The sequence below is a fragment of the Mobula birostris genome, chromosome 22 (genome assembly GCF_030028105.1).
Source record: "Mobula birostris isolate sMobBir1 chromosome 22, sMobBir1.hap1, whole genome shotgun sequence".
Taxonomy (NCBI): domain Eukaryota; kingdom Metazoa; phylum Chordata; class Chondrichthyes; order Myliobatiformes; family Myliobatidae; genus Mobula; species Mobula birostris.
This window is the reverse complement of record NC_092391.1, coordinates 27145225-27161273: the sequence shown is the minus strand read 5'-3', so window position 1 is coordinate 27161273 and position 16049 is coordinate 27145225. Positions and strand designations below refer to the sequence as shown.

Below are 16049 nucleotides of genomic sequence, written 5' to 3'. Positions count from 1 at the left end.
CAAGGATTCCATGTGCCTTCTCAACCTATCCTGGCACCTTCAAAAAGTTGTACAAATACATTATTAAAAGAGTTATTTTCCCTGTATTCCCTGTGTTACACTATTTAGTTTGCATCATGTCTCCCCACTCACCTCTCCTAATTCTTCCTGCCAAAATACATGAGTTATCACATCCCCAAAGCAACTCAAAATGCTTTGTGGACATTGGGTGATTTAAATGTCAGCTATTGAAACTCAGGAATATCCTACTAAAACGGGGGTTCCCAAACTGGGGTCCACAGACACTTCAGTTAACGGTAGGGGTCAATGGAATACAGAGGTTTGGGAACTCCTGCACTAAAAGGACTGAGTCAAACTAGAACATCTGAGAAACTCACTGCAGAAATGTTGACTGTTAGGCCAATCATTTCCCTACTGGCTCATCAAGCTTCGAGTTTCTCGGGCCCACTGAGCCATGCTGACGATTAAGGGCCCGTTTTCATTATTCCTACATTGATCCCATCTTTTTCTCCACACTTCCCCAGATTCAACCCATCACCTACACACTAGGTATAATTAACAGCAACCGATTGACTTAACGCCCCACGCACGTCTGAGGAGGAAAGCAGAGCATCTGGCGGGAATCGTGCAGTCATGTACAAACCACACACCGACAGCGCCGGATGTCAGAATCGAGCCCTGGTCACTGGAGCAGTGAGACACAGCTCATTTATCCACGTCACCCTGCTGCCATAATGCTTATTCCCGCAGCCATCCATTCTACTTGAATCCAATATATTCATTATTTTCCAATGGGGGGGGGGGAACATCGACTCAGACCATGAGACACCTGCGTCGGGCATTTTCATGCCTTACAAGGCGCAGATTGGAAGTCTGTGTGGGGCGCCACTCCTCGCACAGACTAGAGCAATGTGTGATTAAGTGCCTTGCTCAAGGGCACAAACACGCTGCCACAGGTGAGACTCGAACTAGCGACCTTGCGATAACTAGACCAACGCCTTAACCATTTGGCCACGTGCCCAACACGTGCCCTACGTTCCAATACCAGTTCCTATCACTTTCTAAAGAGCGGCAGGGTGGAGATACGTCTCTACCAAAGGAGGTGTAAGGCGCTCCTTCCCTCCGCTAGCCTGCAGGTCACCCTCGAGCAAGGTGTAGCACCTGCTTAACCCCCTGACCAGGCACACGTGAAGCCATGGGAGCAGGTGGTGGATGGTCATATGAGCAGCTGGTACATGTCACAAATTCTGGTTATGCTACTACTGATGCCAGGCGGATGATCTCTGAATAATATTGATAATGGCTGGGGTCACCCATCTTGCAAAGGTACCGCCCAGAAGAAGGCAATGGCAAACCACTTCTGTAGGAAAACTTGCCAAGAACAATCATGGTCAAAGATTATATAACATGACACTAATGAATGAATGAATGAATCACTTTTTAAAATATTTATGGAATCAGCTTCCACTATCTACTTATGGAGAATACCCTGGATACTGACAACTCTCGTTGAAAGAAAATTCATCTCATCCTATTTGGTCCACCTGTAGACAATTTTATGCTTGGTCACTGAACCACACACTGTAGGGAATGACTTTTCATCATTATATACTTTGTCAAAATCTTTAATAATTTTTAGTGACATGACATTAACGTGCAACGTTAACTCTGCTCCCTCTTGCACAGATGTTTCAAGAACAACAGAAAAATTCCAGGCATTTTATGTTTTTGTTTGAATTCCCAACATTGCTGCATCCTGCCTTTAAAAGTTTTCCCCAGATCATCCCTCATTCATGTCCATTTTATGAGGACATTCCCAACTTTTCCAACCTCAGTCATTAACTAAAGACCTTTATTCTTTGCAGATATCTCATCAGGTATAAAATTGAAACCCAACTGGCTTGATGTCAGCTAATCTAAACCCAACCCATCTACGCTTCTTTCCTTCTACCAAAGTACATGACCATAGACCTCCTGACATTGTACTCCAGTGGCCTCCTCTTTGCCAATTCTTCTAATCTGTCTAAGCTCCTCTGCAGACTCCCTGCTTCCTCAACACTACCTGCCCCTCCATCTAACTTTGTATCATCCGCAAACTTGGCCACAAAGCCATCAATTCCGTCATCCAAATCATTGATGTGTAACGTAAAAGGAAGTGGTCCCAACACTGACCCCTGCGGAACATCACTAGTCACCAGCAGCCATCCAGAAAAGGCTGGTTCCTTTATTTCCTTTGCCTCCTGCCAATCAGCTCATGCTTATCCATGCTAGTGTCTTTCCTGTAATACCATGGGCTCTTATCTTGTTAAGTAACCTCATGTATGGCACCTTGTCAAAGGCCTTCTGAAATCCAAGTAAACAACATCCACTGATTCTCCTTTCTCTACCCTGCTTGTTATTTCTTCAAAGAATTCCAACAGATATCTTAGGCACGATTTCCTCTGAAGGAAGCCATGCTGATTTTGGCTGATTTTATCATGTACCTCCAAGTACCTTGAGACCTCACCCTTAACAATTGACTCCAACATCTTCCCAAACCATTGACGTCAGACTAACTGGCCTATAGTTTCCTTTCTTCTGCTTCCCTCCCTTCTTGAAGAGTGAAGTGACATTTGCAATTTTCCAGTCCTCCAGAACCATGCCAAAATCTGGGGATTCTTGGAAGATCTTTACTGATGCTTTTACAACACCTACTTGAACACCTACGCTCTGTCCGCCAGAGAAAGCAGGATCTCCCAGTGGCCACACATTTTAATTCCACATCCCATTCCCATTCTGACATGTCTATCCACGGCCTCCTCTACTGTAAAGATGAAGCCACACTCAGGTTGGAGGAACAACACCTTATATTCCGTCTGGGTAGCCTCCAACCTGATGGCATGAACATCGACTTCTCTAACTTCCGCTAATGCCCCACCTCCCCCTCCTACCCCATCCGTTATTTATCTTTATACACACATTCTTTCTCTCACTCTCCTTTTCCTCCCTCTGTCCCTCTGACTATACCCCTTGCCCATCCTCTGGGTTTCCCCCACCCCGCCCCTTGTCTTTCTCCCTGGGCCTCCTGTCCCATGATCCTCTCGTATCCCCTTTGCCAATCACCTGTCCAGCTCTTGGCTCCATCCCTCCCACTCCTGTCTTCTCCTATCATTTTGGATCTCCCCCTACCCCTCCCACTTTCAAATCTCTTACTAGCTCTTCCTTCAGTTAGTCCTGACGAAGGGTCTCGGCCTGAAACGTCAACTGCACCTCTTCCGAGAGATGCTGCCTGGTCTGCTGCGTTCACCAGCAACTTTGATGTGTGTTGCTTGAATTTCCAGCATCTGCAGAATTCCTGTTGTTTGCGCTTTTACAACCTTTTCAGCCACCTCTTTCCGAACCCTGGGGTGCACACCACCTGGTCCAGATGACTTATCTACCTTCAGACCTTTCAGTTTTCCAAAAAAACATCTTCCTAGTAATAGCAACTGCACTCATTTCTGCCTCCCCGACACGCTTGAATTCCAGCATACTGCTAGTGTCTTCCACAGAGAAGACTGGTGCAAAATACTTATTCATTTCATCCCCCATTACTACCTCTCCAGTGTCACTTTCCAGTGGTCTAATATCTAATCTCACCTCTCTTTAACTTGGAGGGCCTTCATTGCTGCCCTAAATGCCTGTGGCGTAACGGAGAACAATAATAATTACAATAAGGAGTGTTTCTCCAACATATTGGAAAGCAAAATGGTGCAGAAGTTGGATGTCTGAAATAAATACAGGAACTGTTGCAAATACTCAGTAGTCAGGCTCTGACTGTGGAGAGGGAAACAGAATTAATGTTCCATGATCAGAACCAGCCTCTATTCTTTGGCAACATTCTGAAAAATCTCTTTGGTACCTTTGCTTAGGCCTTTACATTTGTTCTGCAGTGAGGTGTGCAGATTTAACTTCACTATTCCTTATGAGATCTAAATGTTCCCTCACAGTCTGTTTGCTTTAAATATTCTGCAGTTAAAGATATAAGCCCAGGAAATTTATGTGTCTCTTTTAGCCAGATTATCAACTTGTCCTGTCAGCTTTAGTGTTTTGTATATATTGTGTTTGCACAAACCATGTACATGCCTCCGTAGGTCCCCGCTCGTACAAGGAGTCTCAGGGGAAGGATGTGCTTACCTCTGACCAGGGTACCTGATCCAGCTTGAAAGGACAGATGCTGATGATGCACAGTGTGGTGTCTGGGGGCTGCATCTCTGCCTGACACAGAGTCTTATTCACCTCGACGTCCGCCCCGTTGATGGACTGGACACAGGTAACTGATCGCTCTGCAACTCCAATTCCACAGGATGCAGAACACATTCCCGACTCAGAGACATTCCACCTGCAAGGATCATAGAAACATAGAAAATAGGTGCAGGAGTAGGCCATTCGGCCCTTTGAGCCTGCACTGCCATTCAGTATGATCATGGCTGATCATCCAACTCAGAACCCTGCACCAGCCTTCCCTCCATACCCCCTGATCCCTTTAGCCACAAGGGCCATATCTAACTCCCTCTTAAATATAGCCAATGAACTGGCCTCAACTGTTTCCTGTGGCAGAGAATTCCACAGATTCACCACTCTCTGTGTGAAGAAGTTTTTCCTCATCTCGGTCCTAAAAGGCTTCCCCTTTATCCTCAAACTGTGACCCCTCGTTCTGGACTTCCCCAACATCGGGAACAATCTTCCTGCATCTAGCCTGTCCAATCCCTTTAGGATTTTATATATTTCAATCAGATCCCCCCTCAATCTTCTAAATTCCAGAGAGTATAAGCCTAGTCGATCCAGTCTTTCATCATATGAAAGTCCTGCCATCCCACGAATCAATCTGGTAAACTTTCTTTGTACTCCCTCTATGGCAAGAATGTCTTTCCTCAGATTAGGGGACCAAAACTGCACACAAGGACATCATTGAGGACAAAACTTTGCCAGAACGCTCAGCTGTTCCGGAGTTTACTGAACAGGCCGCACCGTCAAACCCTGCGGCCATTGTCCGCAAGAGCTCTCGAACTCAGGGTGTACTAAACCACAATGACAAGCTGCTGGTGATTCCACAACCTTAATGTTCTTGGAACAGGAGGGGAAATTGAGTTAGGCTTTTTGCTGATTACATAGTGGTTTACCTAGCTAAAAACTTGTGCTTTTAACATCAGGTGAGAAGGGTCGGGTCAGGTAGAATGCCCTTCATTTTTGAAACCTTGCGGTCAGTTGTTGCCAGCTGGCACTCGACAGATAAAGAATGTAGGTGCAGGGTAGTGGGGTGGGGGTGGCCAGGAAATTTGTAACCCATCGTGAACAGAGCGGAGGAATTGGGAGGGCGGTGGTGGAGTGGGAGAATTAGAGGATTGTAGCGAATGAAGAGCATGTCACATTTCATGAGTCAGCCCAAAATCTCCAGTCTGAACACCTAACTGCATTCCTGTTCCCCCAATGTGCCAACCAACTTCCCCCACCTTCCTTACTCCCCACGTAATTCCCTTACTCCCCACGTAATTCCCTTGCTCCCTCTGTAATTCCCTTACTCCCCATGTAATTTCCTTACTCCCCATGTAATTCCCTTACTCACCCTGTAATTCCCTTACTCCCCATGTAATTCCCTTACACCCATGTAATTCCCTTACTCCCCACGTAATTCTCTTACTCCCACGTAATTCCCTTACTCCCTCTGTAATTCCCTTGCTCCCTCTGTAATTCCCTTACTCCCCATGTAATTCCCTTACTCCCCATGTAATTCCCTTACACCCCATGTAATTCCCTTACACCCACGTAATTCCCTTACTCCCCACGTAATTCCCTTACTCCCCACGTAATTCCCTTACTCCCCATGTAATTCCCTTGCTCCCTCTGTAATTCCCTTACTCCCCACGTAATTCCCTTACTCCCCACGTAATTCCCTTACTCCCCACGTAATTCCCTTACTCCCCATGTAATTCCCTTACTCCCCAGGTAATTCCCTTACTCCCTCTGTAATTCCCTTACTCCCCACGTAGTTCCCTTACTCCCCATCTAATTTCCTTACTCCCCACCTAATTCCCTTACTCCCCACGTAATTCCCCTGCTCCCTACATAATTCTCTACCACTGTTCTTTGTGGCTAGTGTCCATCTTCCTCCCTCTATCTCAGACTCTGTGAGTGGTTCCCATCTAATCCTAGTGTCACTCATTCTCCCTACCCCTGCCCCTGCTCCTGTCCCTGTCCCTGTCCCTGCCCCTGCCCCTGCCCCATGCCACCCCTAGCTTTTGGTGTAATCGACTCGCTTCTCAACTACGTACCTGACAGGGCAGCTGTGGTTGTTACACGTTTCCTTTGACTCGGGTCTGGGAGAACCAGCGCAGTCCGCGTCAGAAGTCCGCCGGGTGTCAGTTCCCTCTTGCTTCAGGCAACGAACGTCCCTTTCTCGCTGTCCTCCGCCACAGGAGATGCTGCACGCACCAAACTCGCCCACCTCCCACCTGTAGATCCAGATTCGCAACCGGGAGAAGTTCAGGAACTGCACAGCAATAGCAAGAGAAAGTTCGCAACAGAGTTTCTTTTTAATGGGTCAGAGAGATGAGCAAGGGCAGGGGTTGGAAAGGTGGTAAATTTCTTCCTGCAGTAGCCATAACGATAAATATGTTCTCTGGGATTCCATGAGAGCAGCGAAGATTAAAAAGAAAATCTATAGATGATTGTGTTGAAGGAATAGTTATCAAAGTGTATGTGTGTTACTGAATGAAACAGAGAGAAGATGGAAAATACAATATCATGCTCTGATCATGAATTTACTGCTTGAAGAGTTTTGGAAATCAGAAGTTAAAGAGAACGAGCAAGCAAATGGGGCTAATTAGTTGAAAGAGCTGGCAGAGACACAATGTGTCCGGTGGCTCCCTCAGAGTTGTATCATTCTTTGAGTGGAAATGCTTGCTATTCTCTTCATTGAGAAGAACAATGTAGTTAAGTCCTTTAGTTCTACCTCTTGCTCCGAGCTCTGGTCACTGAACAGAGTTCGGAAGCACCCTGATAGCTAATTTGATAAATGCATATGGCATTTGGGACCAGCCACTTTCCAGAGTTCTGGTGAACACACTAATCTTGCCTGGCTCACTTCGGGCATTTGGATAAGGACATCTTAGGAGAGGATTAGACGATGTTACTGATGCTTCTGCAGAGTTAAGTGATCAGCTGAGGACAGGATTAAGCCAGATATCACACCCCACTGTGGATCTGGGGTCACAACGAATGAAGATTGCCCAGTGGAATCCATACTCAAGTGAGCTCTGTGTCCGTGGAAACAATACCTGAACTCGAATCGGTGTCTGTGGAATTCATCCCTTCCGAAGTTCAATGCGGGGTGGGACCCATCTCCCAGTGAGGGTCAGTGTGTGTGTGGGACCCGTCCCCTAGTGAGGGTCAGTGTGTGTAGGACCGGTCCCCCAGTGAGGGTCAGTGTGTGTGTGACCCCTCCCCCAGTGAGGGTCAGTGTGTGTGTGGGACCCGTCCCCTAGTGAGGGTCAGTGTGCGTGGGACCCATCCCCCAGTGAGGGTCAGTGTGTGTGTGGGACCCGTCTCCCAGTGAGGGTCAGTGTGTGTGGGACCCGTCCCCTAGTGAGGGTCAGTGTGCGTGGGACCCATCCCCCAGTGAGGGTCAGTGTGTGTGTGGGACCCGTCTCCCAGTGAGGGTCAGTGTGCGTGGGACCCATCCCTCAGTGAGGGTCAGTGTGTGTGGGACCCGTCTCCCAGTGAGGGTCAGTGTGTGTGGGACCCGTCCCCCAGTGAGGGCCAGTGTGTGGGGGACCCGTCTCCCAGTGAGGGTCAGAGTGTGTGGGACCCGTCTCCCAGTGAGGGTCAGTGTGTGTGGGACCCATCCCCCAGTGAGGGTCAGTGTGTGTGTTGGACCCGTCTCCCAGTGAGGGTCAGTGTGTGTGGGACCCGTCTCCCAGTGAGGGTCAGTGTGTGTGGGACCCGTCTCCCAGTGAGGGTCAGAGTGTGTGGGACCCGTCTCCCAGTGAGGATCAGTGTGTGTGAGACCCGTCCCCCAGCAAGGGTCAGTGTGTGTGTGTCGGACCCGTCTCCCAGTGAGGGTCAGTGTGTGTGTGACCCATTCCCCAGTGAGGGTCAGTGTGTGTGGGACCCGTCTCCCAGTGAGGGTCAGTGTCTGTGGGACCCTTCTCCCAGTGAGGGTCAGTGTGTGTGGGACCCGTCCCCCCAGTGAGGGTCAGTGTGTGTGGGACCCATCCCCCAGTGAGGGTCAGTGTGTGTGGGACCCATCTCCCAGTGAGGGTCAGTGTGTGTGGGAGCCGTCCCCCCAGTGAGGGTCAGTGTGTGTGGGACCCCTCCCCCAGTGACGGTCAGTGTGTGTGGGACCCGTCTCCCAGTGAGGGTCAGTGTGTGTGGGACCCGTCTCCCAGTGAGGGTCAGTGTGTGTGGGACCCGTCCCCCAGTGAGGGTCAGTGTGTGTGGGACCCATCCCCCAGTGAGGGTCAGTGTGTGTGTGACCCATCTCCCAGTGAGGGTCAGTGTATGTGGGACCTGTCCCCAGTGAGGGTCAGTGTGTGTGGGACCCATCCCCCAGTGAGGGTCAGCATGTGTGGGACCCGTCTCCCCAGTGAGGGTCAGTGTGTGTGTGGGACCCGTCTCCCAGTGAGGGTCAGTGTGTGTGGGACCCGTCCCCCCAGTGAGGGTCAGTGTGTGTGTGGGACCCGTCTCCCAGTGAGGGTCAGTGTGTGTGGGACCCATCCCCCAGTGAGGGTCAGTGTGTGTGTGACCCATCTCCCAGTGAGGGTCAGTGTATGTGGGACCCGTCCCCCAGTGAGGGTCAGTGTGTGTGGGACCCATCCCCCAGTGAGGAACAGTGTGTGTGGGACCCATCCCCCAGTGAGGGACAGTGTGTGTGGGACCCATCTCCCAGTGAGGGTCAGCGTGTGTGGGACCCGTCTCCCCATTGAGGGTTAGTGTGTGTGGGACCCATACAACATTGTCGATACATCCCACTTGGAGTCAGCACAGTCAAGTAAGGAGAGGGAAAATAGGAAGAACATGGAATTCTGCTGTTGGATGTTTCACTAACCTACCAGGAAGGGCATGGTGCGGTGTTACAGGATTCCAGCCTATCAGGCGGCCTCGTCGACTTCGAGCAGTGCTGCATTTCCACATCTTGTCCCTGTTTCTGGTCACTACACAGATAACGAACTCTCGTAGTTCCTGCAATGGTGCAAAACATATCAACAAATCCACAGTCATTCAGACCTTCAGATGTGTGGTCACTATGGAAGACTGACGTTGGCACAGGGTGTGTGTATACAGTGACATCGTGAAGGCATAGTACTAAGTTCAAAATAAATTTATTATCAAAGTGCTTAGATATCACCATATACTAGCCTGAGATTCAGTTTCTTGCAGGCTTTCACAGTAGAACAAAGAAACGAAATAGAATCAATAAAAAAATCTACACACAAATACTGACAAACAACTAATATGCAGAAGAAGACAAACTCTGCAGAGTGTGTGTAGTCATGAACTCACTGAATGATCAACACCTCCGTAGAAATGAGAAAATGTAACTCCAAGCATGTAGATGGTGAGCAACAAGTCAAGCTACCAATAGATGCCATATGACATGAAGGGTGGAAGATTCAAGGGCAGAAAAGAAATGTACGGGTCTTGCTGGTTAAGAAGTGTAGATAAATAATGGCATGATGGACTGGGATTGTGAAAAAATATCAGGTAGTAGATTATGGTGAGTTGTGTAAAGATGAGAGATAAGTTTTGGTCACCAAATTACAGGAAGGATATTGATAAGGTTGAAAGAGTGCAGAGAAGGTTTACAAGGATGTTGCCGGGACTTGAGAAACTCAGTTACAGAGAAAGGTTGAATAGGTTAAGACTTTATTCCCTGGAGCGTAGAAGAATGAGGGGAGATTTGATAGAGGTATGTAAAGTTATGATGGGTATAGATAGAGTGAATGCAATCAGGCTTTTTCCACTGAGGCTAGGGGAGAAAAAAAACTAGAGGACAAAGGTTAAGGGTGAAGGGGGAAAAGTTTAAAGAGAACATGGGGGGGGGGGCTTCCTAACAAGGGGAATTGAGTATAGGAGCAAAGAGGTCCTTCTGCAGCTGTACAGGGCCCTGGTGAGACCACACCTGGAGTACTGTGTGCAGTTTTGGTCTCCAAATTTGAGGAAGGACATTCTTGCTATTGAGGGAATGCAGTGCAGCTTCACAAGGTTAATTCCCAGTATGGCGGGACTGTCATATGTTGAAAGATTGGAGCGACTGGGCTTGTATACTCTGGAATTTAGAAGGTTGAGAGGGAATCTTATTGAAACATATAAGATTATTAAGGGATTGGACACGCTGGAGGCAGGAAGCATGTTCCCGCTGATGGGTGAGTCCAGAACCAGAGGCCACAGTTTAAGAATAAGGGGTAGGCCATTTAGAACGGAGTTGAGGAAAAACATTTTCACCCAGAGAGTGGTGGATGTATGGAATGCTCTGCCCCAGAAGGCTGTGGAGGCCAAGTCTCTGAATGCTTTCAAGAAAGAGGTGGATAGAGCTCTTAAAGATAGCGGAATCAAAGGTTATGGGGATAAGGCAGGAACTGGATACTGATTGTGGATGATCAGCCATGATCACAGTGAATGGCGGTGCTGGCTCAAAGGGCCGAATGGCCTACTCCTCCTGCACCTATTGTCTATTGTCCTCACACAGAGAGTGGTGGGAGTGTGGAATGAGCTGCCAGATGAAGTGGTAAATGCAAGCTCACTTTTAACATTTAAGAAAAACTTGGACAGGTACATGGATGAGAGGTGTACGGAGGGATATGGTCCAGGTGCAGGTCAGTGGGACTAGGGAGAAAAATGGTTCGACACAGCCAAGAAGGGCCAAAAGGCCTGTTTCTGTGCTTTCTATGGTTTCTATGCTTTCTATGGTTTCTATGGTTTCTATGGTTCTATGGTTTCTATGGTTCTATGGTTTCTATGGTTTCTGTGGTTCTATGGTTTCTATGGTTTCTATGGTTTCTATGGTTCTATGGTTCTAAGTGCAGAATGCATTTCCTTTAGTTGAGTTCACCAAGATTTAATCAGATTCAGAATCAGGTTTATTATCACCGGCATGTGTCGTGAAATTTGTCAACTTAGCAGCAGCAGGTCAATGCAATACATAATATGGAAGAAAAAGATAAAATAATAATAAATAAATAAATAAACAATTCAATTACAGTATATGTATATTGAATAGATTAAAATCGTGCAAAAAACAGAAATAATATGCATTTAAAAAGTGAGGTAGTGTTCATGGGTTCAATGTCCATTTAGGAATCAGATGGCAGAGAGGAAGAAGCTGTTCCTGAATCGCTGAGTGTGTGCCTTCAGGCTTCTGTACCTCCTTCCTGAGGGTAACAGTGAGAAAAGGGCATGCCCTGGGTGCTAAAGGATCTTACTAATGGACGCTGCCCTTCTGAGACACCGCTCCTTGAAGGTGTCCTGGGTACTTTGTAGACTAGTACCCAAGATGGAGCCCACTAAATTTATGACCCTCTGCAGCTTCTTTTGGTCCTGTGCAGCAGCCTCCCCCCCCCGACCCCCCATACCAGACAGTGATGCAGCCTGTCAGAATGCTCTCCACAGTACAACTATAGAAGTTCTTGAGTGTATTTATTGACATACCAAATCTCTTCAAACTCCTAATGAAGTATAGTTACTGCCTTGCCCTCTGTATAACTGCATTGATAACTGCATGACGTTTAAGTTACTGGAAGAGCGATTAGAGGTTAGTAAAAGTCATAAACTCACTAAACGATGATGGAGATAGAAATGTTCTCCACAATTAGATATACTTAGAAGAATGTTTGATGTCCTGTAACTAACAACGTCGCAGACCCAAGAGGTGAAAATTGAGAGTAGGCTGGTACGTATTCAATGAGTCAGTTAGCCTCCGTGTGCTTATAAAGTTCTTTATTTATATGAATCCTAAATCGATTGGTTTAAGAAATAAAAATTGGTGTCACCTCTGCTTAGTATGATGGACATAAGTATTAAGTAAGAGTTTTGTTGGGATTTCTCACCGGGCCCACAGCTTGTTGAACATGGCTCAGTAACTGGGAGCCAGATGTATGAATGATCTCGCTTTGCAACATAGAGGCTATACGTGATGTTCGGATTCACAATATCTCCATATTCTTTCCCATATTTCCGATACACCTGAGAAAACAAAACAGCGCAAGCAACTTTATGAATATTTGAAGTGGCCACATACTCTATTAAATAGCACATTAGCATAATTAAATCTTACTACATGAAAACCTCCAGTATGGCAGCCTTTCTCAATAGTCACTAACAGTGTGACACTCCCTCGGTACTGTCCCTCTGACACTGTGACGCTCCCTCGGTACTGTCCCTCCGACAGTGCAACGCTCCCTCCGTACCGTCCCTCCGACAGTGCGACACTCCCTCCGTACCGTCCCTCCGACAGTGCGACGCTCCCTCCGTACCGTCCCTCCGACAGTGCGACGCTCCCTCCGTACCATCCCTCCGACAGTCTGACGCTCCCTGACACTCCCTCAGTACTGTCCCTCTGACAGCGTGACACTCCCTCAGTACTGTCCCTCTGACAGTGTGACGCTCCCTCAGTACTGTCCCTCTGTCAGTGTGACACTCCCTCAGTACTGTCCCTCTGACAGTGTGACACTCCCTCAGTACCGTCCCTCTGACAGTGTGACACTCTCTCAGTACCGTCCCTCTGACAGTGTGACACTCTCTCAGTACCGTCCCTCTGACGGTGCGACACTCCCTCAGTACTGTCCCTCTGACAGTGCGACTCCCTCAGTACTGTCCGTCTGACAGTGCGACTCCCTCAGTACTGTCCCTCTGACAGTGTGACACTCCCTCAGTACTGTCCCTCAGGCCTGATCAACAACCTGTGGGCCAGGTGAGAAACTCCACTAAACACACACCCCCTTCACCCCCACCTGGACCTGTGAAAGTCCACTCTGTCAAGGCGCAGGAGCAAACCTGGAGGAGATTGTACAAGTGCCCTGCTCTTCTCAGGACCTCTAACACTTGTAATGGGCACCATCGATAACCTTGTCAGTGGGGTTGGCTTACTCATTTAATCCTAATACTCCATGAATTTGAAAAAACCTGCGGGCACCGTCACATATCCGGCAGTGTGAGAAGTGGTTATCCCTAGTATATATGACCTTGCCAGCCCCCTGTCCCGGAACTCTGACGAGTTGACCCACCACTTGACACATATTCCCAGCCTGTGTAATTTGTACATGATATGGTTGACAGCTGATCTTTGAGCCTCCGAATTTTCTTTTCCCTTTCCCCACATAACTCTTCCTCTCCTTAAGAGCACAGTGCGAGGAGCCATAAGTCATTAATTTTAAAGCAGGTTCAATCAATAATTTATACCCTTGCTCTGGTTTTCGAGTGGCATCATTGCCTTTACTGATGCAGCATCTCCTTGGGTTTGTTACCAAACTAAGGATCCTTATCACAGTTAATAGAAACCACAGCAGATGTACAGTAGTTCCTTAACCTTTACCTTACTTGCTCAAGCTGCCCGCCATGCCTTACAATTACAGTTTTACCAGGGTCCACAATAAGAGTTTGTTTGCTACCACACCTCAGACAGCCCCAGCGCAGATATCCGGGGTTGGCGGGGGATGTCGCGGCACAATAGTGTAGTGCTTGGTGTAACACTACTGCGATCAGCAATCAGGGTTCGATTCCCGCTGCTTCACGTTTGTGATCGTGTGGGTGGGCCTCCAGGCCCTCTGGTTTCCTTGCACTTTCCAAAGACACGCCACTCAGGGTTAGTCAGCCGTGGGAACGCTACATCAATGCCAGAAGCACGGTCACACTAGCGGGCTGCCCAGCACCATCCTCGCTGATCTGGTTTGGTGAAAACTATGCATTTTACTGTATGACCTGACGTACGTGTGACAAATAAAGCTAATCTTTATCTTTACTGTGTCCTTTCCAGTACACTTGACCGACATTCTTGCAGTCACATCATAATTTGGCTTTGAAATCTGGCCATTGCCACCTAATAAGAAAAGGAACAAAGGTCTTTGCCAGGACGGATCGAGTACTCTCCAAGCACTCCTTTGGTGTTGGCCTCCTGTCTCTCTGAGAATGCAGAACTCGTCCCACAATACCTCCAGTGGTACACTTTGCTCCTCATACCAGCACAGGCAGGTAAGGTGTATGGCCAGTTTCCATTGTCCCCCTGCAACTAAAGCATTGGAAGATATCTGTATGGGGCCATTTCTGAATGTTTTTATATTTTCTCAGCCTCACCTGTATTTCAATGGCTTCAGCAGTGGGTCCATTGATGAGGATCTCCTCAGAGGCTGGCAGGTTTTGCTGGGTGAGATACAGCCTGTACACAATTCTGTTGTCCTCCAGGTTGCTCGGATATGATGTGTTGAGTGAAATCTTCTTGGCTCCGCCAATCACATATTGACCCTTCACTTTCACACCTGCAACAAAAACTTACATTCGTATAACACTTCTAATAAACCCGGGCACACAGGAACATCCATCAGACAAGTGTTGTGACACTGAATCACATAATACAACATTTAGACTAAAGGTGTGAAAATTATTATGATGAAAAGAGAAGAGTTAGACACTAAGAGAGAGTGAGAGTGAATGAGAGAGTTTGAGTGAGTGAGAGAGTGAAAATGAATGAATTCCAGTCTTTAAGCTCAGGTAGTTGTTATAATCAGGTTATACAGGAGGATAGGGTTGAAGAAATGTTGCAGAGTTAGTAAAAATGTAAGTTTTATCCTCTCCCTTCCCACCTATTCGGATCCAATAAGGTTTTAATTTCCAAATGGCAAAGGTCACATTCCCGAGCTTGCCACATCTCCTTTAATTATGCAAATTAGACATTTCACTATTAAAAATCACATGTGGCCAATGGAACTACTGGAATATTTTCTTCCTCTGTTGTTCATTCACAGCTTGGAAGATTTTGCGGATTATAGACATGGTCTCTAAGAAAGAAGAGGGTAAATAGACGACTCAGTACAAACATTTAATAATGTGATGTGTGTATCATTGGCAAGAGTATTTGCCCTTGTTGGACAAAGCGCTCAAGAATTCAGTCCGACACTTCCACATCAGAATGGTGTATGACTTGAGAGGGAACCTGCAGCTGAGTGGTGATCCTATACACCAGCGGTCCCCAACCTCCAGGCCGCAGACCGATACCGGGCCGCAAAGCACACAGGGCTGCAGCAATAGCCAGAGCGCACCCAGCACACCTTTAAGAAAAAAGCTGAAATAAACAAGCTAATTAATTAGGTGCCACCCAGAAGCCAGTCTTCATTGGAGGAACTGAAGTGGAGAGGGTCAATAATTTTAAATTCTTCAGCATTAAGGATTGATGTTTCTCTCTCTGAAAAGTGTCAGAGGATCTGTCCTGGGACCAGCACGTAACTGTCTTTCTTTCTTTTTAAAGCTTTTTATTAGTTTTCAAAATTATAAACTCAATAACAAAGTTGGTACAAAGAGATTGGAATAATGTTAATCAGCATATATAAAATTAATTTTAAGTAACATAGATATAAAAGACTTCCAAACTCATAATGAAATTAATCATTAAAAAAAGAAATAAAAAATATAAACAAAAAAAACCCAAAAGAAAAAGAAAAAAAAACCCCAAAAAAAGCAAAGCAGGGCTAGACCAATAGCGTGTATCAGACACATTCAGTAATGTCGTTAACTCTGCTCCTCTCATCATATAATTTAAGTTTAGAAAAAAGATTTGGAAAGGTCAGATTACATCATATGAAAATGTTGCATCGTAACCGTCATTACAAAGAAAGCACGGCAACGCCTATACTTTATTAGGAGTTTGTGTAGGTTCAACATGTCACCTCAATCCTGACAGCCCTGTCTTTTCAGCCTGTCTGGGCTGGCATTTAAATTGACCAAACAATGGAACAGCTAAAGGCTCCAGCTCCCTGGAAAGAGGAGTGAACATCGCATAGAGCAAGTGAAAATGTTAATCGCCTCCGATCTGGGCTGACATTTAT

The 16049-nt window shown here is 46.9% G+C and overlaps 1 protein-coding gene across 5 annotated transcripts in view; it reads right to left on the bottom strand.

Moving 5' to 3' along the window:
• Positions 1–16049, bottom strand: part of adamts13 (ADAM metallopeptidase with thrombospondin type 1 motif, 13) — a 91859-nt gene that overhangs the window by 18410 nt on the left and 57400 nt on the right. For all 5 annotated transcript variants that reach the window (XM_072240438.1, XM_072240435.1, XM_072240439.1 and 2 more), the window contains 5 exons: positions 14305–14486; positions 12063–12198; positions 9069–9198; positions 6291–6470; positions 4156–4360 (listed from right to left, as the gene is read on the bottom strand). In XM_072240438.1, the coding sequence (XP_072096539.1) occupies positions 4156–4360; positions 6291–6470; positions 9069–9198; positions 12063–12198; positions 14305–14486 (833 nt within the window). The remainder of the gene's footprint in view (positions 1–4155; positions 4361–6290; positions 6471–9068; positions 9199–12062; positions 12199–14304; positions 14487–16049) is intronic.